Source organism: Oryctolagus cuniculus, chromosome 9 (assembly GCF_964237555.1).
Source record: "Oryctolagus cuniculus chromosome 9, mOryCun1.1, whole genome shotgun sequence".
Taxonomy (NCBI): Eukaryota; Metazoa; Chordata; class Mammalia; order Lagomorpha; family Leporidae; genus Oryctolagus; species Oryctolagus cuniculus.
Window position 1 is genome coordinate 106,084,008 of NC_091440.1, and position 25,612 is coordinate 106,109,619.

Below are 25,612 nucleotides of genomic sequence, written 5' to 3' on the forward strand. Positions count from 1 at the left end.
TGCGGCCAGCGTGTGAAGCCACTGCTTACAATGCCAGAGTCCCTATGAGGGTGTGGGTGGGAGTCCCAGCTGCTCTGCTTCTGATCCAGCTCCCTGCTAATGCTCCTGGGAAGGCAGCAGAGGATGGCCCAAGTGTTGGGGTCCCTGCCACCCATGTGGGAGACCTGGATGGAGTTGCAGGCTCCTGGTTTCAGTCTGGCCCAGCCCTGGCTGTTGTGGGCATTTGGGGAATGAACCAGCAGGTGGAAAATCTCTCTCTCTCTCTCTCTCTCTCTGTTGCTCTGTCTTTCAAATAAATTAGTAAACAAATCATTTGTAAGAGATGATCTTATTTTGGTGAAAAATGTTTGAATATCACACATACAAGAGATCTTCACAAAATTCATGAAAATGCATATAACGAAGAAAATCATATATAGATTTAAACATTTTTAGCACCAGAATAAACTTACCTTTTAATCCCATTTCCCCCCAAACTCTGTACAGTGCCCTCGTGCTTGTCTGTGTCCCTGGAAGGAAGGGGGTTGGTGGCCCAGAGAGGAGGAGGCAGAAGGAAGCAGGTGGCCTTGGGTCACTGCAGATGGTGCCAGGGCACAAGCAGTGAAGGCAGTGACCAGGCCACAGTCATGTGCCTCCCACAACTCCCACAGGTCAGCGCCGGGGCACAAATGGCCTGGACAGCTAGGTGACTCCAGCTCCAGCCTCCTGGTAGGCCCGGTCACCCTGTGACGAGCCCCATGGCCGCCAGAGCCCTGCCTAGGTCAGGCTCTGCAAACCAGCACCGCTGGGCTAGGAGGCGCCTAGGGACATCCCAGGCGTGGCACCCGGGCTCCCCCCACCCCAAGCTCAGGTGCGGCCAGGCACGCCCCTTACCTGCATGATGAGCACGCACATGCCCACGGTGCCCAGCACATGCTTGTTGTCATCAAACCACATCTTCACCTTCTCGTAGCAGCCCTGGGGAGCGAGGGCCACGGGTGACAGTCCTGCCAGGACAGCGCGCACCCTGCGGCCCAGCCCCTGCCCTGCCTGCTCCTCCTCCCCACCTCCCCAGCCCACCAAAGGTTCCACCTGCAAGGCCCGGCCACACAGCCTCACCCCCATCCCCTCCCTGCCCTGCCCCGCCCGGCCTCACCGTCTTCCACAAGGCAGTGGTGGTGGCATTGCGCCCGCAGCCCTGGGAGTTCTCCATGCAGCAGCGGTCGGGCACTGTGTTCTCCCCCAGCACCGGGTACCAGTCTGTGTAGTCAGTGACGCCACAGCACCGCATCTGCCAGGTAGGGACGCAGAGGGCCGTGGGTCACACCTGTCCCACCCTCCCCAGGGCCGCCTTCTGTGCCTGCCCTGGGCTTCAGCTGGACTGCAGGGGAAGGCGGCGACTGGGAGAGGACCAAATGTCCCCCCATACCAGGCAGGAGAACCCAAACCCTCCGGCTCATGCACCACTGGCTGCCGGCCCCCCTGCTGCCCTGCCCCGGGGGCTTCACACGGGGCATCAGGAGCACCAGCTTGTTTTCCCCTTGGAACCAGATCCCCTCACCCAAGCCAAGCACCACAGGACGGGGCAAGCCTGGTGCTGACATGAATGCTGGGGGCGGGCATCTGGCCCAGCGGCTAAGATGCCCGCATCACACCTCCAAGTGCCGGGGATTTGAGTCCCTGCCGCAGCTCCTGACTGCAGCTTCCTGCTAATGGGACCCTGGCCTGGGCTGCAGGCCTGGCCCTGGCCACTGCGGGCATCTGGAGAGTGAACTAGAGTGGGCAGGAGTCTGTCCCGCAGCCCAGCTCGCTCGGGCTACCTGCTCCGGGCCCAGGTCCTGCTTCCTTCCTGCACTCTCTCCCCCACCCCTCCCCGGCCGGGTCCTGCTCAGGCAGTGGCAGTGGGGCAGCTCCCACTGCTCCCCACCCCACCCTCGGATAAGCTCCGGAAAGGCCAGGTGGCCGGCGGGCCCGGCCCTCACCTCGGCCTGGATGATGTTCCAGGCGTTCTTGAGCCCCACGTTGTTCTCGGTGTTGTAGAGCCGCAAGCCCTCCTTCAGGTCCTTCTTGGCATTCTCATTCACCTGCCGGGGAGGGGCGGGGCTACGGGTTGCCAGGAAGTACCTCTTGTCCACCCCTTCCCCCAGGACCACCAGGACAGCTGGCACCCGGGGTCTCTCCCAGGAGCGGAGAGGCAGGTGGTCTGGGGGTGGGGGCAGGCTGGAACACTACAGGTGCAAAGCCGCAACTGTTCCAGGTGTCCTGGTCCCAGGCCAGCTGTGCACACAGCTACCACCACCCCAACACCTCCCCGAGGGCCCCTCTCGATGCACGGTCACACAGCTGTGCTCAGTGACACCTGCACAGTCCACTGCCTGCCCTGGGTAACTGGGTAACAAACTCCCCCAGGCTCGTGTTCCCCTCACTGCCCCACCACAGCCTTCCACCTGCGTCTCTCCACCTGCCTCTCGCAACTCTGGGCTCCCATCTCCTTTCCTCACACAAGGAAAAGACACTGGCTCTCCCAAGCCCAAGGGCACCTTGCTGCAGGGTTACCTTGTCCATGTAGACGAAGAAGAGGATGAGTAGGATCAGTTCTGCCAGGAGGATGGCCAGCAGGACGATGAAGAACTGGAAAGCAAAGGTCAGGGCTTGGGCACCTGGTGGTGCTGGTGGCCGGGCACGCGCGCAGAGCAGCAGGGTGGGAGGCAGGGAGCATATGGCCCCAAGCAGGGCTTCCAAGGAAACCCACACACCTTACCAAGGGGTGGGAGGGACCGCCAGGGGCAGGACTGACCAATCACAAGGAAGAGGGGCGTGGTCAGACAGGAAACAGTCCAGGAGCACCTCCCCTGGGGTCAGGCTGGCCGCCCAGTCAGTTGAGTGCGGGGAGAGGCAGGGTCTGGGGGTTTGGGGCCCAACTTACACTGAGGAGGAGGCACTTGTTTTCCTTGATGGCCCCCAGGCAGCCCAGGAAGCCCGTCACCATGACAATGGTGCCCATGGCGATGACCAGGTTGGCTGCAGACAGCGAGGGGAAGCTGGGGGAGAAGGTGGCGAAGTTGCCCTGGGACACGGACAGCCAGATGCCCACTCCAAGCAGCCCGCAGCCACAGAGCTGGAGAGAGAGGAATGCCCATCAGCCCAGCACAGCCCTGGGTCCACCACGCACCCGGCCGGACTCCGAGACGTGGGCCAGGGGAGAAGCGGGCTGCGGCCAGGTATGGTCCCACACCACAGCGCACCAGCTCAGCATCCAGGCCCAGTGCCTCTGTCTCTACACATGGCACTGGACTCAGCCTGGAGAGGATGGAACTGGTGCCCACAGGTGGGGCAGATGGGGTTCCAGGGGCTTCACAACCCCCACAGAGTCACCCCAAGGGTCAAATTCAGGGAGACACAGGCAATGAGGCTAGCACTGTGGAGGAGCAGGTAAAGTCAACCGCTGCCCATATGGATGCCAGTTCAAGCCCCAGCTGCTCCACTTCTGATCCAGCTCTCTGTCTATGGCCTGGGAAAGCAGTGGAAGATGGCCCAAGTGCTTATGCCCCTACACCCATGTGGGAGACCCAGAGGGAGCTCCTGGCTCCTGACTCTGGATTGGCCCAGCACTGGCTGTTGCGGCCATTTGGGGGGGGGGGGGTGAACCAGCACAGCAGATGGACAATCTCTCTGTCTCTCCTCTGTAATTCTGCCTTTCAAATAAATAAATTAAATAACTAACAATAAAAGAGACAAAAGCCCGTGACAAACACCCGAGGGACCGAGGGGCAGAGGTTCCTCTGGGGAAAGGTCTCTGGGGTGGGAAGGGGGCCTCAGGGTCCGATTTCTCCAGAGGCTGAAGAGTGAACTTCCCATAGGTAGGAAAGAAAAGCACTCATCAGGCTGGCGGAGGTGCAGCACGTGGCCGTCTGCAGCTGCCTCGGCCATCGATCCGAGAACGGCAGCCGCAGACATGACTGGCTGGAACTCAGCTCTCCCGACAGCACCCCTGGAGCTGCCAACCCCGCCAACCTCACACGGGAGAGCTTCCGTTTCACCGGCTGCCGATGTCCACGTCGGAACGGTTTCATGCTCCGTGCAGCTGATGCTTGCCCGCCCCGTCTGCCAGCCCCAGGGCCGCATGTGCTCTGTCTGAGGAGCCCATCAGCCAGTGACACACCTACAGCATACAGCAGCTTGAACCACCAAAGACCACCACCACTCTGAGGCCGGCTTCCAGGCAATCTGCTCTGGCTGCATCCAGCCAGCATCTACCACAGTATACCCTGGTGCCAAATAAGTGCTACAGGGGTTCTGGGCAGAGATGCCGGCTGGAGGAAGCAGTCCCAGAAAGATGGGGGCATCTGTGAGCAGCTGAGGGCCAGCTACTGAGCTCCACGAAGGGTGGACGTGAGTGGCGCCATGGGAGCCACGGGAGCAGGTTCCCCACGCGGTCCTGCCCAGTGACATGATCTGCTCTGGCTGCTGCTCATCAAGGAGACCAGCGGAGGGCGATGGGGGAGCCTGGAGAGCAATCAGCAGATGTAGGCAGTGCAGAGGGGCGCGGGGGTGCCCACCCCATGCCGGTGGCTATCAAGGGCAGCAAGAAAACCATGCAATCGGAGATACACCTTGAAGGTGTTATTGCAGGGCTTGCTGAGTTCTGAAGAACAGGTGAGATTTTGATAAACGGGGGAACCGAGACTGGCCCAGGCTGTGCCTGGAAAAAACTGAGCTGACTTCCCTATATTTCTGAGCCAGAGATGACTCAAGGAGCTGCAGGGTAAGAGGAGTGGCTACCTGGGTCCCCCACACTGTCGTGTGGTCCTGGTCCCCCTGACCCTGGGGCAGCCCCAGGTAGGATCGGGTCAAGGCTCCCAGGAGACGGGTACCCTCAGCCCAGAGCAACACCCAGGTGGGGCATCAGCAAGCTCTGTAAGGGGAACGGGAGCCACCATCTCTGGCAACCACAAGGTGGTGCTCCAGACTGGCTCAGAGCCCTGTGGTTTGCAGGGGCCACGTGGAGCCTTGTGTGCAACTTGTCTCTCTGACTTTCCTCAGTCTGCTCAGTTTCTAGGCTGCCGTCTCAATTTTTCTCTCATTAATCACACCCTGGGAAATTCATGATCTTCATGCTGAAGACCGATGGCTGTAGAAGCCAGGCCCTGGAATGAGTAAGTGGACAACCCGCTGCTGCAGACACTCGCGACAGGTGGAGAAGCAGCCCACAGAACAGGCTGGCTCAGGGTGCCCCAGACTTCAGATCTGGGCCCTCTCGGGGTCTGGAGAAGTTCTCACAGGAGCAGGGGCCTGGTGGAGACACACTTTGTACCTCACTCTCAGCTTCCCTGTCTCAGGGGAGCCTCTGCTGGCACTGGAGTGGTCAGATCCTCCCAAGGGCCAGCCACCTCCCTCCCAGCCAGTGCTCGGGGCTCACCCCGCTGTCCTACAGATCAGCCCTCGAGCTTCCCAAAGACCCAGCCCTGGGAGGACGGAACTGGTGCCCTGTGCTGCATCCCCTCTCGCTGCCTGTCCAAGGTCCCAGGTAAGATCTGCTGCCTACAGGTGGGGCAGCCCCATCAGCAACCTGTCTCAGAGCCCCCAGACCCGCTGCTTGCCCCAACCCAAGGATGGCTGCTGAGCCATGAGGCCCAGCCAGGTGCCCCGTACTCCCGACTGCCTTGCCTATCTTCAGACGACCCAGCACCTGAACAGCCTCCAGGCAAGAGGGAAACCTCAGCCAAAACCACAACTGGACCTTTATTTTATGGACAAGGGGACTGAGCAGGGGTGTGGCGTCCCAGCCACCCTGTGGGATGGGGCAAGATCCTGGCTTCTGGCCCTGGGTTGCAGACTCCCAGCCACGTTCCCCAGGAGGCCCGTGAGCGCTCACCGAGCCCCTGTCCTCCTGGCGCACACCCAGCATGAAGGGACTGGGTGCACCAACCAGCCCGGCCCCGAGCCGGCACCCAGCACCCGGCTCCCACTGCCCTCCCTGCCTCCGGCCTCCTGCTTAGGCAGGTGGAGACCACAGATGCTTCATGCACAAAGGACTTCCCAGGCCCAAACGTCACTGGGAGTTGAGAGACACTGCCCTGGACTCCCCCCGGGGCCAGGCACCTGCCCTCTGGCTGTCAACTCCGGAGATCACAGCTCCTGGAGAAGATCCTGCGTGTTCCATCCAGGCTGGAGCAAGACAGAAGCAGTTAGGGGCTGGGAAAGCAGCCAGAGGGAGGGGGAGACTGCAGACATGGAGCTGTGGCAGCGTCCTGGGGAAAAGCCTGCCCTGGACAGGCAGGAGGCTGACCTCCAAGGGCTGAGCAGATACAGGGGGAGGAAGCAGCAGGGCAGGGGAGCAGCCCTCAGGTGGCCAGCGCCAAGCAGAAGAGGGAAGCTAGGCCAGGGGTGGCACAGCCGAAGCTTGGTGCCGCGACCTCAGCTGGTGGCCTCTGGGAAAAATTCCCTTCCAAAACCAGAGGGCTGTCTCAGCTGAGATGACCAAGCTGTAACCGAGTCCAGGGCAGGAGCGCGTGGGGCAAGGCTGGGTGACTCAGGCAACTGGGACCCAGCCAAGGTTCGCACTGCTTGGCCCGAGGTCATAAGCCACCCAGGCCTGGGGGTGGCCCTCGCCTGAGCGAGCCTCTCCCTCCCCACTGGCCCAGTAGAGGGGGACACCGAGACATTTCAAAGCAGCTTTCATTCAGGGCTCACGATGAGCCCAGGTCCAAATTTGGGAAGATGAACTCCGACCCCTTTCGCATGGCCTGCGGCCTCCCCTAAGAGCTGGGATTTGGGTCTGTTTTGTTTGGGGTTGAATTCCCAGAGCTCAAGGAAGTACCTTGGCCCTGGCCATGTCTCTGGGTTCCCCTTCTCCAGGGCTATCTCGTCTCGGCCCAGCACTGACCCTGTAGAAGGAAGAAGGGAGCAGGCCCCGTTACACTGACACACACACAGCAGGTAAAGCCGGGCTGTGGACATGCAGCGAGCCGGGGGTCCGGACTCATCTAATATATGAAGCCTGTTGTGGTTACCCTAACACCCCCATGGCACTTCCCCCATCTTTGGTTGTTTTGTCACTTTATGCCTGTCCTGGGTGTGAAACACGATTAGGACCCCTGGTGGATCACACGCTGAGTTTCAGGCAGGGATCCCACTCCTCACAGTTCCCCCTCGAGCCGCCCTCCCTCCTGAGCTTCTGGGCCCAAGGACACCCTGCTTAGAGGGCGGGACAGCTGCCACCCACACCACACCCACATTCTCTCCCTGCTTTGGATCAGGCCCTTCCCAGGGCCCGGCCCCTGAGCCAGGGCTGCACCCAGAGCAGCACATCAGGGGTCCTCCCCACCCTGCCCCAAACACCAGCACCGCCAGGACCCAGGACCCTTTCTCTTCCTCCGAGGGGCCCAGAACGCGCCTGGAATACTACTAGCCAAGTATGTGTTCAATGCGTGAACGAACAAATGAATGAGAGGACAGGTGCGGAGGTGGGGAGCCAAGCAGGCAATGGCCCGGGAATAGGATCAGATGCAGGAATGCAAAGACACCTTACAAAAAAGAAGCCCCTGTGCAGCTTCCTCCCCACCCCCAGGCCCCTGTACACCCCACCCGAGTCACTCACCTAAGCTGCCCTGAGCTCCACACTGACCTGGGAGAAGTCGCCCGCTCCCCTTGTCCCAGGCCCCACCCTGGGAAACCATCACAGCTTCTGGCGTACCTGCAGACCCCAGCGAGACACCCAGGCTCCTGGGCCAGATGCCACTGGCGGCCCCCAACCAGATCCCTTTCCCCGCCCCCCACATCCCTTCTTTGCTCGCAGCTTTTCAAGTGCCAGGTCTCAGCAGTCCCTGGTGCTTTCGGTAAGCCAGGACCAAGCCCAACATTTCATGGCATTTAATAAATTAGTGGATGCAGAGAAAATAAGAGAAAACCAAGAGGGTTTTAGTTGCGCGGCCTGACGTGCTGGCCGGTAATGAACTGGCACAGCTCTGGCCTGCTGGGACCCTCGTGGCGGGGAGTGCAGACCATCAGTCAGTGTCAGCAGTGGGGTGGCTGCTCTGCATTTCAGATGCCCTTTGCCTCCGAGGGGCCCTCGCAGCACCCGAGAGCACTTCTGATTCTGCACGGAAGGAGGTGAAGGGACAACATGACAAAGTCACATGCAGCAGGCAGGGGGATGGCAGCCCGGTGAGCCACTGGGGGAGGCAGCCAGGCGGGCCCCTGGGGCTTGAGGGTTCACTGTCCAACATTGCACCCCACTCACTCTTTTGTGCAACCCTCATTAGTCAAGAACCCACGTGGGTTCTTGGTGCGTGGCCAAGACCCGCACCAAGAACCAGCGTGATGCGTGGGGCTGCCAAGATCTGAGGCGTGGAGCTTACATCTCTCCTCCCCAAGTCTCCTCGGGGCTGCATGAAGGGCCCTGAGCTGTGGCACCGCTGAGGCCCCCTTCACTGCTCACCTGTGCCTCAAACTCAGAGCCAGACCCCAGCTGCAAGAGGGGCAGCCCCAAGAGCAGAGGCACCGCTGGCCCTCCCTGCTCTTAATGACCAGCCTGAGCCCATCGGCTGGGCCTCGCTGACCCACGCACACTTGGAAGCCAAGCGGCCCCATGGCCTGCACTGCTCTCTCCCAAAGCCTCCGGCATCTTCGCAGCTTCACAGTCCCTGACACTTGCCAGCTCGCACAGATGACAGGAGGATCACACCCATGTGTCTGGGCCTAATTTTCCTCCCAATAAACACTACGTAAGGCATTTGCATAACGACAACCCACTTACATCTTGATGATTCCAGAATGGGGTAGGTTTACGCCAGGGGATGTCCAAACACGGCCAAGCTCATCGGCTATCGTATTTGGGTGTTTGTTTGTTTGTTTGTTTGTTTTTGACAGGCAGAGTTAGAGAGAGAGAGAGAGACAGAAAGGTCTTCCTTCCGTTGGTTCACCCTCAAAATGGCCTCTACGGCCAGCGAGCTGTGCCAATCCGAAGCCAGGAGCCAGGTGCTTCCTCCTGGTCTCCCATGCAGGTGCAGCGCCCAAGCACTTGGGCCATCCTCCACTGCACTCCCGGGCCACAGCAGAGAGCTGGACTGGAAGAGGAGCAACCTGGACAGAACCGGTGCCCCAACCAGGACTAGAACCCGGGGTGCCGGCGCCGCAGGCAGAGGATTAGCCTAGTGAGCCGTGGCGCAGCCAAGCTATCATATTTGGGAGTCACAAGTCTCTGGGGCCAAGAAAGGACCCACAAGTGCCAGTCGTCTCCAGCGAGTTCTGCAATCCCCTCCCCCACCCACCACAATGCCTGTGCCTCTCACACTCCAAAATCCTGCTGAGTACTGGGGAGACCCCATCTGAGACTCAGAACCACCCTCTAGTAAACAGGGAGGGGTGAAGCCCAGTCAGCAGCAGCCCGGGCCCTCTGTGGGCTGCACAGGGGGCTTGGTGGCCTTGATCTGTTTGGGCTTCCTGAGGGACACAGGCCCTGCCCCAGGCACTTCCTTCCAGCAAAGCGTTGCTGGGTCTCTAGGGTGGCTGTCCCCAGGGGCAAGGAGAAGCCATGTCAGTCCCTGGGTGTCAAAGACTAAAGGGCTAGGTACCGAGAGATGGCAGCTGATGCCTCAGGAGCAAGGAGTGGGGTGAGCAATTGGGAAGGGTGGGTCTACCTGCTCTGTCCAGACTGCACCCCTGCATGGCTCAGGCCTCCGCTGGGAGAAACGGCTGCAGAGCAACACAGCGCCCTCCCGACTCACACCTGCATGCTCGTCCCCGAGGCCAGGCGGCCTGCTCACACCTGACAGCGGCCCCGTCAGACTTCTCCCACTCGGGGGGCCGGACGGGTGGCGTGGCCAAGCTCAGAACCCCTAAAGGAGCCTGATGGATGGAGGGCTGAGGCCAGCAGAGGGGCACCCCACCACAGCCCACCAGAAGGACCACAAAATGACATGTGGCTGGAAAGCTAGAGCAGTGGACAATGCAGAGCACCTGCCGGCCTCACAAAGCAGGAGGCATGCTTCCCCAGTCGGTGCCTCCCAGGGCAGGGCAGGGCAGGGCAGGGCAGGGCAGGGCAGGCCGTGCGTGCCTGGGCAGCACGGCACGCTCTTCCCAGCAGGCCATGTCACGGGCCAGTCACACACAGGATGCAAATGAAACGGGGTGTGGACAGGTGCTGAAAGAATGCACACACAGGGCACGCTTGTGTCTTGGGGTCCCCAGGTGCCCACCAGCCTGTCCAGCTCCAAGACACAGCCACAAGACCACGAGATTCTGCTGTGTGCCCTGGTTCCATCACAGAAGGAGAGGACACGGCTGTTTCCCACCAGACTGGGGCAAGGTCACAGGCAGGCAGGGGGGGAGACCTCCTAAGAGGGAGATTCACGATCCATGGTGAGTCTGTCCTCTGTGCTGGCCAGACGCGGGCCCTTGGCTGGGGGCGTGGGGTGAGGGCGTGCATACACTCACAGAATACAGTGTGGAGCTTCAGCCACCCAAGCCCAGTGACACTTGTAGCCCGGTGCTAGTGTGGGGAGGGGCTCTGTGCTGGAGTATGGGGCAGGGGACACAGCTCCCATCACCTGTACCCCAGGGCCCAGGGAGGAGGCTGAGGGGACAGCCCGGGGCCATGTGCAAGGTTCAGTCTGTGCCCTTGGGCCCCTGCACATAGGGAGAGAAGTACCAAGTACATCCGGGAGTTTGGCTGGATGCCTGGAGAAAGAACTTCCCCTCCACCAGCCTTGTCTCTGTCCTTCTGTGTTTGTTTTCTCACATCCACCTGACAGCATCAAAGCTCAGGGCAGCCGAGGGAGGCAGTGCGGGCAGCCACTGGACTCCCGAGAAGGGCCAGGGACGGCGAGGCCACGGCACCACTCAGAGACCTGCGCTGCCCAAGGACCGTGGGAGGGAAGGCGCCACCTCCTCAGTGCCAGTGAGGACGCAGACGAGGATGCAGATGAGCAGGGCTGGCCCAGCCCCGTGCTCTGCGCTCCCCAGGGTGTGAAGATTGCACCAGGGGTCGCCCTGTTACTCCAAGCCCTTGGAGAACGCAAGGGGAGGCACGACAGATGAGGAGCATGTGCAGTCACGGGACATCGCCTGGCGAAGACGGTAACTCATCCGTGGGAGGGCGCTGCTTTAGAAATGAAGGCTGCCCTAGAGGCGCAGAGAGGTGAGCCCCTTCTGGGAAGCACCTCCTTCCTGGAAGCCTTTTGGCTTGGCCGTGCGGCCAGCATTTGCCTGTCATGGAGCTCTTCGTGGTGTCCAGGGGACGAGCACCTACAGTTCGGGTTCAGTGAGTGACACCCTATAATCACACCTATAGAGCCGGGACTAAGCATGGCTGACGACCAGGGCCATCGCTGACCCCAGGACAGCCGCCCACGCCTGCTTGTGCTGTAACCCTTTCACATGCTGACCCATGGTCTCCTTTCTCTCTAGGAATGCGATGCCCTCTGCCTGTGTGCAGCGCCAGCCGGGAGCACTGTCCACCCACGCCAGGACAGGGGCATTTCTAGCACGCTCTGTGGAAGACACAGGATGCTCGAGCCCAGGTCTCTCTGCCAGACATGGTCTTAGCACCAGCGTGAGTCACAGCCTGAGAGCCCTCCCTGCCCTGTGCCAAGCTCTGACCACCTCCTGGGTCTCCTAGAACAGGAGGTGAATGCCCACTCTCTGCTTCTCAACACAGTGCTGCAAACGAAGGGGTTCTGCCTAAAGCCACCTGGCCACAGCGTCACCAGACAAACCTGTCCAAGGTCACAGAGCTCTTCCTGGAGGTGCCAGGCTGTGCCCACAGCACCCACGCCCAGGGCCTGGCATCCCCTCTGCCCCGCTCTGCTGCAGGGGTGGGAATGCACCAGCGATGGACCATGGGCCCAAGCTGCTCTGATGTATGCCCTGCCCCCACTGCCCACTTACTCCAGTGGGCACGGGAGTTATTTTTATCCACCCCATTTTACAGGTGAGAGGACAGAAGCTTAAGAGGTTAAGTGGTGAAGAAGCCTTGGAAACCCGACTCCAAAACCATCCGTTGACCCACTGCACCTGCTGCTCAGGCCTGAGACATCCCCCAGAGGCCAGGACAGCAGCAGCACCCAGACACGGCCCCACCGTGGCAGAGGCATCTCTGGTGTGGTCGGCAAGCCCTTGGCCTGGAAGTACAGACCAGGACAGGACAGGATACAGGAGCTGCACTGGTGACAGCAGCAGTGGTGATGAGGGCGGTGACGCTGCCGATGCAGCTCGCACTTAGCTCGCCTGCTTCACAGGCCAGGAGCTGGTGTGAGCCCTTCCCACGAGAGCCGGACGAGGTCATGCCTATGGTTCTCCCGACTTTACAAATGGGAAACATTAAGACTCAGAGGGTCAGAGAATCTGGGCAGAGCTCTGTGGCTGGCAGAGCTGGGCTTTTAATCCAATTTGCTGTGACCTCCATACACCTCCTATAGACCTAAGGAAAAGCATCTAGGCTGGTCTGCGTTTGGGATGGTGGGACGGCCCGTCAAAATGTGGAGGGAGCAGGGGCCACCGCCCCAGGGGAAGGGAGGGAAGCCTGGTGGGGCAGGAGACAGCGAGCGGAGGAGACGGCCCCAGGACCTGGTCCGTGGAGAGAATGGACGAGGTGCACACGTGTGCTGGGTGCAGGTGGTACAGGCCCCGCTGAGGTCTACCTACTCGGCAGATCTTGAGCTGTGAAGATTGCTGACTGCATCTCTGCCAAAGGAACAAAGTGAACTAATGCAGAGCTCCACGGGGCGCCCTGCTCCTGCATCTCCACCACAATGGGGAGTCTGGGGAGGTGACGACAAGCCTTGGTCCTTCGTCACCCACACACTACTTTAAACCTGCACCTCCTCGGCCGGGTCACAGCCAACGTGGGGACAGCTGTTACCCCGTTTTATCGATGATGAGGTCATTGGAGCTCTCCGGAGTCCAGCCTTTATCTGTATGGTGCCTGCAGCCAACCGATAGGAAAAGCAGGAACATTAAAGAATATCCGCAACTCGACAACAAGGACACGAGGTCTCACAGCAGCAGCCCTGCGGCTTTTCGTGTTTTGCAGAGAAGGTCTCAGTGGAAGCCTGACTGGGAACCCGCTCGTTGGACCCCTGACCAGTTACGCTCTCTGGGTACGTCACATGCGGCCTGCCCTGAGCTCAGCGTGTGCCAACTTGTGTAACACACATGTCCAGGACAGGGTCCCACCCCCAGAGGCCCAGACAATGAGGCTACTGCAGCAGTCATGACAGTACTGGATGCAGTACATGGGTAAGGGAAGACATGGATAGCTCTGGCCTTGAAAGCAGTAGACCAGGTTCACGTTCCCTCACTTACCAGCTGAGAGGCCCTCCAAAGACTACTGCTGGGGTGGCGCTGGGGTGCAGTGGGTTAAGCCACCACTTGCGACACCCACATCCCTTATCAGAGTGCCAGTGTGGGTCCCGGCTCCTCTGCTTCTGATCCAGCTCCCTGCTAACGTGCCTGGGAGGCAGCAGACGATGTCCCCCAATTACCTGGGTCCTTGTACCCACGTGGCAGTCACAGATGGAGTTCTGGGTGCCTGGCTTCCACTTGACCCAGCCCTGGCTGTTGCAGTTATCTGGGGAGTGAACCGGTGGATGGAAGACTTTCTCCCCTGCCCACCTCCCACCCCGTCACTCTGCCTTTCAAATAAATAAAATCTTATATATAAAAAAATTTATTTTTTAAAAAAGGCATCTTCTCTAGTGCTTGTTTTTTAAGAAGGAGATTCAGAGGACCTACCACAGTTATGGCCAGAGTGCAGGGCCATATATGAAAACAAACTCCAGAGCACAGTGCTCTGCACACAGCTAGAAATGGGAGCCATCACTCACCCAGGTCAGGGACAGCCCCAAGCCTGCAGCCAGCAGTGGAGGGAGACCGAGAGGTCCCGCAGGCTGCCCCCATGCCAGGTGGCGGCTGCGTTGGCCTCGCTGAGCCCTAATCCACCCGGATGAGCCTTGCTCGCTGCTGCCCCCCTGCCCCAGCCCTGGTCCCCAGCCACTCATCTCCGGGAGGCGTCTCGCTTTCCAGATTGGAGAGCATGCTTTCTCTTGGCAGGGAGCTGCTGCCGTCTGTGCACTGGACCGTAAAACAAGTTTTCATCAATAAATTAAGATAAGCGGAAAGCCGGCTCGGGAGGAGGCGGGCTGAGGCGGGCAGCGGGCGGGCAGAGGTTGCCCTGTGACCCAGAAGCGGCCAGATCGAATGCACGGCAAGACTGGGGTTCCTTGTCCCTTTCCTTTGGTCCCTGGTGCCTCCATTTGCCCAGGATTCTCAGGAAAGCATTGCGTCTCCCTCTGGCCCTATTACACCCCGGGGCCAAGTCAGCCACAGGTCTGAGGGTACCTTCCACCTTGGCCTGGGACCTGGCTCACAGCACTTCCCCTGCTCCACACACTTTCTCAGCCCACTCCAGGCCTCAGGGCCCAGCCGCTCCTCCAGGCACCCCCTCCTGCTGGGCAGTGAACCTGTCTGCAGCGCTGGGCAGTGCGTATTCCCCCACTGTGAGTGCTGGCCTTGGCTGGGGTGCACTCTGCCTGCAAACAGCTGCACCAGGGTGGCGGGCTGCCTGGGGACCTCTCCGTGCCCATCCACAGCATGAGGCAGCACACTGGGCCCAGAGAGGCCCTCACTCGACAGCCATCGAACATGGGCCGTCTGGGCCCCAGCGAAGGAGGGACGTGGGGACACTGAGGCAGGCCACAGCATACGGCAGGAGAAAGGCCATCTGTCCGTCCGCCAGCATCCACCAGAGGCGTGCGCCTCTGCACGTGCCACCTAATGGTGAGCCCTTAGATAAAGCAGCTGGTGCGGCTGCCAGGCGCTGCTCACCAGTCAGTTCCCTCCTCCAAGTCATCCCATCTATCAAACCAAAGACGGACGCCCTCCTCATCCTCCCCTGCTATGCTTTGTACACTGGCTTGGATGTCCAATGTCCCCAAAAGGCCTGTGTATTAAAGGCTTGGTTCCCAGAGTGACACTGGGGGTGGGGAGGAGCCTTTAGGAGGTGAGGCTAGCGGAAGGCCCTTGGGTCATTGGCAGGGGGAGGGGAGTGTGATCTCAGAAGGCGGTTCTTACAGGAGGCTGGTCATAAAAGCCAGTGTGGGGCCCAGCCTCTCTCTGCTTCCTGGCTCGCCAGGCCACCCTTCTCTTTTCCCTTCTCTTTTCCCTTCTCTTTTCCCTTCTCTTTTCCCTTCCCTTCCCTTCTCTTCTCTTCTCTTCCTTTCAAGATTTATTTATTTATTTATTTGAAAGGAAGAGTTACAAAGGCAGAGGCAGAGAGAGAGAGAGAAAGTTCTTCTACCTGCTGGTTCACTCCCTAAATGGCTGCAATGGCCAGAGCTGGGCTGATCCGAAGCCAGGAGCCTGGAGCTTCTTCCAGGTTCCCATGCAGGTGGCAGGGCCCGAGGACTTGGGCCATCTTCAACTGCTTTCCCAGGCCACAGCAGAGAGCTGGATCAGAAGTGGAGTAAGTGGGACTCGAACCAGCGCCAATATGGGATGCCGGCACTGCAGATGGCGGCTTTACCCACTACGCCACAGCCCTGGCTCTGGGGTCCTTTCCCTTCTATGCACTCCCCCCATCCACATGAGTCTGAGCCTCTCAAACTGTGAGCTAAACAAGCCCTTCTTCACCTCTAAGCAGGCTGTCTCAGGGGGTTTGTTATGGTGGCCACATCTGACTAACCCATCTCTCCTGCTTCTGAGATGGGCAAGGTAGCTGCTATGAGGCCATTTCACTGGGAGGCATGCAGAGGCCCCCTCCCCCCAGGGTAAGTAACTTGCCCACAGATCTGGGAGGCTGGAGCCAGCCAACCCCTCACCACCCGCTGAGGAGCAGCCGCACAGTTCTCAGGGAAGGAGCAGAGAGGAACCAGCATCCCCTAGGTGCCAGGTAAGCTGGGCCCAGGAGTGCTGTGCCATGTACCCTTCACTCCCCTGTGTGGCGACATCACCACCCAAATCCCCAGGTAAAAGGAAATGAGGCTCAGAGCAGCCACCAGCCTGGAGTCCGATGGTCATGGTCTTGGGCCCCCTCACTGCTCTGCTCGGCAACTCAGAGAGAGAGAGAGAAGATGGCAACGATTCAGGCCACGATGACATGAAATCGAGCTGCTAATTATACCCCAACCTGGACAGCAAGCAGAATCAATCACGTCTGAGCTCGGGCACTTCCCATATCTGGGAAGAGTGAAGTCACGTGAGGCCTCTGATCCAGCGCAGGCTGGAGACAGGGGCTCGGGGCTCGGGGCCCTCAAAAAGAGCCCTCCTTCCACCTCTCTCATCTCCCACTCCTTCCACCGGTGCCTGGAGGGGGAAACCATGCCAATTTATAGCCGGCAAATGGTGAGGTGGGGGCAGGGATAACCACTATGTGCAAGTGTGAACTGGGGTGGGGGGAGCTGAGAACAAAGCTCAATGAACGAAACCGAAACATATTGACAAGACCAAAAAGAAACAATTACTACGCATTTTCATAGGAGATCTAAGGAATAAATTTGCTCTTGCTTTTGCTTATTCAACAGAAACGGAAAAAAAAAAAAAAAAAAAAGCAGCAAGTGAGAGAGCAGGCAGTAGCCAGAGAGATGAGGACAACGGCGGAATGCAGACGTCTGCACTTTGTGGTCCAACATTTCCCTTAAGCTCTCAAAAGAATGTTTTTAGAGATACAGGCTGGCATTGCAGTCAGAAGAAATCACATTGTAAGCAGAGGGCTTTAGGGTTCTGCCCCCAGGGCACCCACAAAATAGACACTCCTGGGCTACGAGGGACGGTGCCACTCCCAGCCGGTGCGCAGCTTTGCATCTCTGAAGGCAGAAATTATTAAAGGGGAAAAGATAACTGATTTTGCTTGTCACTGGCTGCTCAGGGGAGCTGGAGTCTGGCCTTCTTTCAGGGAAAGTCTGACCTCTTTTGCAAAAGCACACCTGCGAGGCAAAGCTCTGGATCCCGCCCTTCCTGCCCCCGGTGAGTCGCCAAGGTCCACAGGGGAATGTCCAGCCAGAGCCACGTCAGGGATCCCAACCATCACACGAAGCATCGTGCGAGCAAGGCGACATAGAAGGGACCGGCGCCATGGCATAGTAGGCTAAGCCTCCGCCTATGGCACCGGCACCCCATATGGGCACCAGCTCATGTCCCATCTGCTCCTCTTCTGATCCAGCTCTCTGCTATGGCCCGGGAAAGCAGAAGATGGCCCAAGTCCTTGGGCCCCTGCACCTACTTGGGAGACCCAAAAGAAGCCTCTGGCTCCTGACTTTGGATCAGCCCAGTTCCAGCTGTTGCAACCATTTGAGGAACCAGTGGATGGAAGACTTCTCCGTCTCCTTCTCTCTGCCTGTAACTCTGCCTCTCAAATAAATAAAATCTTTAAATAACAAATCAATTTTAAGACACCGGAGGAGCCAGAAACACAGGCTATGGTCAGGGCCTCACCAGCTGTACCGGGGCCACACACCCAAGGACACTTCAGACCTTCCTCCTGCACTCCTTGGGATGGGGAGGGTAACCACAGTTTCCTGAATAGGATGCCTGCTGCTTCTCAAGCCCAAATGCCCCTGCTCCTCACTTGCACTGATGTCATATTTCCTCCCCAGGTGTCACACACACCTGTGACATCTGCGGACTCGGGGTGCCACACCTGCATGTGTTTCTCCACCTAGTCTTCCAGCCAGGTCAGGACCCCAGAGGGCTCCTGCAACCCACAGACCACGGCTTGAGCTCCTCAGAACGGTCACCGAGAGCTCCCCCGGCTCCTCCTTCTCCGTGTTAGTAGCCTACCACCCAGAGCACTCGCCCCTCTGGGAACAAGTCCCAGGTCGCTTCTAGCCCTGTGCCAGCAGCACGTGCTACCCTCCAGCCTGCATCCCTCTGCAGTGCCCACCACCAGCCCTGCCCCCACCCCTCCACGCCCTGGAAGCACCTGACACACTTTGCCCAACAGACACCCACTCCTGATCAGACTTGTCTGTGCCAACTCAGAAGGCAGGCCTGTGGCTCACTCCCGGAGATGTACTACTTCCAGTTGAACTCTGCTTTCACACAACCCAAACTCCCAGAGGCGGGGGGGCACCACGTTCCAGCTTGTTCTATGCAACACCTGGCTGGCACCGGGGGGAGGACTCCAGGGACGGTGCGGAGGATCAGGTGGGCCCAGCCAGCCCCGCTTCCAAGAACAGCACACACATCCAAGTCTTTCACTGGCACAGACCGCACTATCGCATCAATGGGAACAAATCCCCACCCCCACCCCGAGGCACCTGACACCAGGGCCACGGCTGTGCTGCCTCTGGGGAGCTCGGTGGTGCCACCCCCTTACTTTCTTCCCACTGTCCTTTAGATCTGCCGCCTGTGGCAGAAGCCAGAATGCAGCAGTGCCGGGCAGCTCCTAGTAGGGTCTGTTATGTGTGACTGCTACACCTGAGGAGCACTGGGCCCTGGGGCAGGGGCGAGGCAACTGTCTCAGCTGCAGGCCCAAGTGTCCCTGGCCTGCGTTTCCCTCTCTGGATGCCTCACAGGCATCTCACATTCCTGGGTCCAAGGTAGACGTCTTCACACCCAGGACCCCCACCCCCACATCATCAGCGACTCCATGGCATCCATCGGCAAGACCCACCAGCTGCCCCCCAATCCCATCCCCAGTCCATCTGTTCCTCCCCACCCCCACCTATCCTCCAAGCCTCTGCAACTGGGCTGTTCTCTGCCCACCACTCTTGTCCTTCTTTGCAGGGCACTCAAATTTCTCCTGTGGTTTTTCCCTTGCGTGTACAGCACAGCCCAAACCCCTTCCAAGCCTCCTTCCTCAGCTCCTCCCTTGTCTGCCCTGGCCCAGTGGCCTCTCTGAGGGCCTGAGGCATGCTCCACTGTTTGGCACTTGGCATTTGCTTTGTCCAGAATGCTCCTGCCCTGGGGTCATCAAGTGCCTGGCTCATTCTCACCCTTCCAGTGTGCCCTCCCTCCTTTCCGTTTTTATCACAATCTGTTATTACTTTAAGTGTGTGTGACTACTGTTTGTCTTCCCTGCTAACATGTGAGCTTTGTGAAAGTAGAGGTCCTGGCTTGCTCCTTGTCTGTCCCCAGGCCGGGCCCTGCACCAGGCCGTAGCAAAAGCTCAGCAAATCCCCATGACAGCAGGAGACAGCCCCTCGAGACCCTGTGTCCCGGAGCACTTTCCTCCACTGTGGCATCTTCCTGGGGTATCTCAGGCTCCTGGGAGCTGGCACAGGGAGCTGAGTGACAGCCCAGAGAAAATGCTCCTGACAAAACACGTGGGTGATGAAGTCGGTGGACGTGCAGGAGTTAAAAATCCCTGCCCTGGCCACGCAAGTTTCGGAAAGTGACTTCACTTCTCTATGCCTTACTTCGCCACTTGAAAAACAGAAGTACCAGCGCCAGCCTCACAGGTTGAGTAAGCACAGTACAGGCCCACAGTGGACACTCACACAAAGTGACCCCAAAGACACCGGGCCACAGACCCATGCTCTTGTTCTAATTCAATCAGCGCATCCCCATGGCTCTCCTGGCATTGGTGTACCCAGGTGTCACCACCAAGTGTATGCTGGCCACGTCCTTAGCGCGGGATCTCACTTCTGGGACGAGGAGCAGTGGAGGGGAGAGGAGGCTGCCAGGAGGAGCCTGCCATGCTGTCCACGCACACCTTACATGGGCAGAGTCCCGTGAAGCTCTGCTGTGGGTGGCTCAGGAAAAGTGGGTCATGCAGGGGGCTATTCAGTGCTGCTGGGGCTCGACAGTTACCCCAAGCTCCCTGCAGCCTTGCTGGGAGGGGCAAGAGGGAAGACGTGAAACGGCGACCACAAGATTGCCTGACGCCTTAGTCTCAAGCGCCCAACAGCTGCGCCAAGCCCAGGGCAGCGGTCCAGGCCCAACCGCTCTGCGCTGTTCCCTGCAGAAGATGACCACTGCACCCCATGGACAGAAATGGCCCCTGAGGACTCCAGGACCGAGGGCCTGCCTGTTCCTTCCCCATCTCAAAGGAGAGGACGTCAGGGTGACCTTTGGACCCCAGGGTGGAGAGGCCATGTCCAGGACCCACAGACACAAAATAAATCCGGCCAAGACTCTCCCTTGTGAGCCCCCACAGCCTGGGGTTGGGACACGTGGGTGCAGACTCAGCCCCAGACTGACTCAAGCTGCACTGCAGGTGGCTCAACTCTCGACTTCCCCTGAGACCCTCTGTAGTTGGCAGCACCATCCCTCCAGGACCCTTTTTTTTTTTTTTGACAGGCAGAGTGGACAGTGAGAGAGAGAGACAGAGAGAAAGGTCTTCCTTTTGCCGTTGGTTCACCCTCCAATGGCCATGCCGCGGCCGGCGCATCGCGCTGATCCGAAGCCAGGAGCCAGGCGCTTCTCCTGGTCTCCCATGGGGTGCAGGGCCCAAGCACTTGGGCCATCCTCCACTGCACTCCCGGGCCACAGCAGAGAGCTGGCCTGGAAGAGGGGCAACCGGGACAGAATCCGGCGCCCTGACTGGGACTAGAACCCGGTGTGCTGGCACCGCAGGCAGAGGATTAGCCTAGTGAGCCGCGGCGCCAGCCCACCAGGACTCTTTCTACAACTGCTTTGTCATGCCAGGAGCGCCCACTGCCCATATGGGACGTCAAACTCTCTGGCCTGACATCGAGGTCATGAGCCGACCACAGGTTCATCTCCCAGCATCCTCCACTGTGAACCATTTCAGTCCAGCAAAACAAGGAGGGGCATTTCCTCATTCCCTCAGAGAGGCCCAGTTCAGGCCACACCCCCGTCTGAAAGGAAGAGCCTCCTCCAAGGGTCCTGCAGGAAAGTCAAGACCGCCTCCTGGCCACATCTTCCTCTGGTGAAGAACACAAAGGAACAGGAGGAACGAAATCTGATCCTCTCTGCGCCCAGGCACCTGCAGCCAAAGCCCTCGGCCTCCTGTCATGCTGGGTGGTTGGAAAGCGCTATGTCTGGGGTACAAGAGGGTGCGAGGAGATGGCCAGCCAGCGGGCACCCTTGGGGAACCTGCAGGGACACCAGCAAGAAGAGCCCGGCAGGGGCGCAGAGGGGCCTGGCTTTTCCCAGGGGAGCCTGCTGGGGCTATTTATTCCTGTGGGATTCAGCTGGTCACATCTGTAAGGGAACAAGTGGTCACTGTTGTTCTTGGACGCTTCTGTTCTGTGCTGCAGAGCAAGGATGGCGCAGCGGGGGCCGCAACACTCCACAGGGACCTGGAAAGTGAAGTCTCCAAGAAACCTGTGTGCACCGCCTATACATCCCAGCGGGAAGGAGGGCAGGTTTGGGAGGAAGAGGGGTACAGCCTGGGGGAAAAGAGGAGAGCAAAGCCCTGGGTGCCTGAGGGACAGGAGTAGAACACTGCCCACTGATGCCCCGAGACCCCTGCGAGTGAGCAGGGCTGAAACCTACCCTTTTCCTTTGCAAAGAGGATGCGAGGTCGTGCTGCAGCAGGCGGAGATGACCTCTGTGCTTCTGGTTACAAGGCTGGAGAAGGGTACGAGCAGCCTTGGAAACTTGGGGGGAGGGGTCTCCTACCTCCCTAGACCAAGAAGTCAACAGACAGGATGTGTTGAAGGAAATCCCGACCTTCACCATGGCCTGCCTGGTACCCTCCACCCAATTCACTCTCAATATTCAACCAAGCCAGCTGCTCCCAGGGTCTCAGCTACTCCTCAGGGGAGAAGCAGCTTTCTTCATTCGCTGCAGGGCTGTCTCAGAACGGCCCTTCCTGCAGGATGGCCTGGTGGGAGGGTCTGAGCCCACTGTGCATTTCAGGAAATGCCCCCCCCCCCATGAACCCTCTTGAAACCCAGCTCCCTGCTGGCTTCTTTGTTTTGGGCAGCGGGAAGGATGGTCCTGGCTGTGAGGCTCTTCTGCAGTGCCCCTTGCAAGAGTCAACCTGGCTTCCAAAGTCAAGATCAGGGGCGCCGCTAGGGAGCTTATCTGACCTCCTGAAGGGATTAGCACCCAGCTCAAGAAATGCCAATCAGCCAACGAGGCTGAATTTAACCTCCTGCATGCCTCCCAACCCCAGCCAGGGCACTCCCAAAAACGCCGATTACGCTAGCGGCAGCTCTCCTGCTGCCCGTCATCAGCTATTTATAAGCCACCCGCCTTCTGCAGGGAACTAAACACCTCCCATTACAGCACCATGCCAGTGCCCATGCCCGGCCTGAGGCCCTGGCCTCAGGGGCTCCGGCCAGGCTGGCCGCCCCTGCACAGGATCCTTGGTGGGGGGCTCTGCCAGGTTCTGTCACCTCTGCTGTGTAGAGTAACCCGTTCTGCAGGGTCTTTCTCTTCCCAGACAGCTCCACTGGAGACCCCAGAGGTACTCTGGCCTGGGGCTGGATTGCTGTGGCCTTTCCAGTAAGCTCTCTGCTGGGGTTCAAGATCAGGCTGCCTGCACTCCCTGCAGTCGGCAGCCTCACGGCTCTCCTCTTTCTTATCCCTTCATTGCCTCCTTGGCTCCTGCCAACCCAACAAACCCACAGAAAGGATAAACACCAAAAGGGCTAGGAGGGGAGCCACGTATGTCAGTGTGGGATGGGTCTGTTCCCGGGGGCAGTGGGTGCCCCACTTGGGAAGGAGGTGGTGACCCCACTACCAGCCCCGGTGCAAGGATGGAGGGGCAGGAGGAAGACTGCTCTCCAGTGCAACAAGCATCCTCCAACCATGGCACCTGCTGTGCAAGAGACACTGAGGGACAGACTGGCTTGGCACCTACATGTCTCCACAGAGCCTCGTCCACTCACCTGCCCGCACAAAGGCTTCTCCCAAACCTATGTGTCCCAGGGTACCTCGCCCTGTCCTGAGGGCAACCTAAAAACAGAAGATTCTGTAGCCTCCAGGGTTACCAGCCAGATGCTCCAAAAAGTTCTGAGAAGCCCCTCGGCCACCCTGGGTGGGTCTACGAGATAGACAGAGGCCCCTGGACTTCCCTCCCCACACCAGCTGACCCCAGCCACGCTCCCGTGGAGTGGCACCAGGACGCTGTCACAAACATGGCGGCAAAGGGCTTAGTGGAGGAGAAAGTGGAAGAGAAAAGGTTAACAGCAGAGCAGGGCTGGGCACAGGTTTCCTTTTCCAGTGGCCCTGATGGGCTGCTCCGACTACCAGGCAGCCACGGGCGGGGCAAGGCAGCGGCCTGGGACGCTCAAACCCAGGTCAGCCCCCAGGGGCCCGTCTCCCGAGGCCACCCCTGAAGAGGATCCACATGCCACAGTCAGATGAGGCCCGCTCAGGCTCGCCTAGCATGGCCTCTCTATAAAAAGCCCGGAGCTGGCGGGGCAGAGGCAGGCCGGAAGCCCCAAGGGTGACCGTCCCTGTCGCCATCGGCCCTCCGGCCCAGCCATGTGCCAGCCCCTCATTGTTTCTCCTGACTGCAGACGGCTGCTATTTTGGGCTCTGGGGGACAAAAGGGAGCCGGTCACTGCAGCAGGAAGCCCCAGGGTGGGCAGGGTGGCGTCAGACCAGCTCCTCCTGGCGACGGGGCAGCTGCTGCCCTCTCTCCAGCCTCTCCCTTCGGTCCCCTGGAAACGGACAAATACAATGCACTCAACAGTCAGCTCGCACGCAGGCATGAGGCATCAACCCCACACAGGGGTTATGAACTGCAGAGAAATATTTCCATGTGAAGGCGCAAGCTGAATGCCTGCAGGTCATGAGAGTCCTGCTGTCCTTCCCACTGCCTGGATGTCCCCATGCCTCCGTCGCATCCTGCATCCCCTCCAGAATGAACACCGGCTGAATCCCATCTCCAGTGACAGGGCCCAGCCCCCACCTGCAGCTCCAGCTTGGAACAAAGGCAGCCTGTGTCCCCCTCCGAGCTGATTCGGGGCCTGTGGGTAGGCAGTGCTGAGCTTCGCTCTGGCATCACTGCACTGGCCTGCTGGCTAGGAGGATGCTCTCTGTAAACCCCACCAGGCCACCAGTGCAGGGGCCAAGGTCGGGAGTCGAATCTGCGGCAGGCACCTGCCCTTACTGCCAACGATCCCACTGCACCCGCAGCACCACCTGCCAGGTGGGAATCAACTTCGCCACTCACAGGCGAAGGAACTGGGGCTCAGAGCGATGTGGACACTCGCCCGTGTGGGCAGCTCAGCAGGGCAGTTCCAACACGTGGACTCTCCGTGCCAAGTTGTACCGCATTCTTCATGGACGGTCATCATGACTTTGCTCAGGAGCCGGCTGGCAGCCTCATAAGTAATTGAAAGCTTTTATTGCCCGTTTCCTATCATCTTTTCTGTGGTTTCCGGAGGAACTTGTGTCTGCTTAGGGCAAGCTTCGAGGAGAAGGGGGGAGCAACTGTACTCACAGCAAATGAGGCAGGATGACAGGGCCTGTGCCAGGGTCCCAGGACAAGCTGACAGCCGCCGGTGCTCATAGGAGCACCTCTGAGGGGCGGGGCAGGGCGGATCAGAGGGAGCCTGTTCCCCCATGGAGGCATAAAGAGCAGTGTGCGGGCCGGCGCCGCGGCTCACTAGGCTAATCCTCCGCCTAGCAGCACCGGCACACCGGGTTCTAGTCCTGGTCGGGGCGCCGGATTCTGTCCTGGTTGCCCCTCTTCCAGGCCAGCTCTCTGCTGTGGCCAGGGAGTGCAGTGGAGGATGGCCCAAGTCTTTGGGCCCTGCACCCCATGGGAGACCAGGAGAAGCACCTGGCTCCTGCCATGGGATCAGCACGGTGCGCCGGCCGCAGCGCACCGGCCGTGGCGGCCATTGGAGGGTGAACCAACGGCAAAAGGAAGACCTTTCTCTCTCTCTCTCTCACTGTCCACTCTGCCTATTGGAAAAAAAAAAAAAAAAAGAGCAGTGTGTGGGGCTGGTGCTGTGCTGTGGTGTAGTGGGTAAAGCCACTGCCTGCAGTGCTGGCATCCCACATGGGTGCTGGTTCAAGTCCTGGCTGCTCCACTTCCTATTCAGCTCTCTGCTATGGCCTGGGAAAGCAGAAGTCCTTGGGCACCTGCACCTGAGTGGGGGACCTGGAAGAAGCTCCTGGCTCCTGGCTTTGGACTGGCGTAGTTCCAGCCATTGTGGCCAACTGGGGTGTGAACCATCGGATGGAAGACCTCTCTCTCTCTGCCTCTACTTCTCTTTCTGTGTAACTCTTTCAAATAAATAAATCTTTAAAAAAAAAAAAAAGAGCAGTGTGCAGCCCCCATCCAAGCACAAACAGCAATGCAGGACAGGGCAGCAAAGAGCCCTGGGACAGCCTGTGTCCCACTGCGGCCCGCCCCTTGCCCTCCTGGCTCACAGAGGGAGAAGATGACGAGCCTCCAAGAGCCCACTCAGCCCACGCAAGAAGGGTCCCTGGCTCTCTGCTCCCTTCAGTTTAAAATAGGCCACAGGGATGCCTGCCAAGATCCAAGGCTCTTGGCAAACAGGAGGGTTATATTTCTGGCTGCGCCCCGTGAAACACTGGCCCAGGGAAGGCTTCCCAAACCAACAGCTGACTGAGGCCGCGATGACAAGACGGTCCTGAGTGAGTGGGCCCCGGGCCCAGCTAGCGCAGGCTCCCCACACAAGTACAGCAGGAGGGGGCTACGTCCCCGCCGCGGAGCTCTGCAGGGACAGCTATATTAGGGCACGGGGCTGGGGGGAGCCCAGGGGCTGGGGTTTCTCCCTGGCCCCGCGTAGGCCTGTGC

General features: G+C 59.5%; 1 protein-coding gene across 4 annotated transcripts in view; it reads right to left on the bottom strand.

Moving 5' to 3' along the window:
* TSPAN9 (tetraspanin 9) overlaps positions 1-25,612 on the bottom strand; it is a 197,548-nt gene that overhangs the window by 3,317 nt on the left and 168,619 nt on the right. For all 4 annotated transcript variants that reach the window (XM_070049362.1, XM_070049361.1, XM_070049360.1 and 1 more), the window contains 5 exons: positions 2,906-3,097; positions 2,536-2,610; positions 1,962-2,063; positions 1,136-1,270; positions 874-957 (listed from right to left, as the gene is read on the bottom strand). In XM_070049362.1, coding sequence (XP_069905463.1) covers positions 874-957; positions 1,136-1,270; positions 1,962-2,063; positions 2,536-2,610; positions 2,906-3,097 — 588 coding nt within the window. The remainder of the gene's footprint in view (positions 1-873; positions 958-1,135; positions 1,271-1,961; positions 2,064-2,535; positions 2,611-2,905; positions 3,098-25,612) is intronic.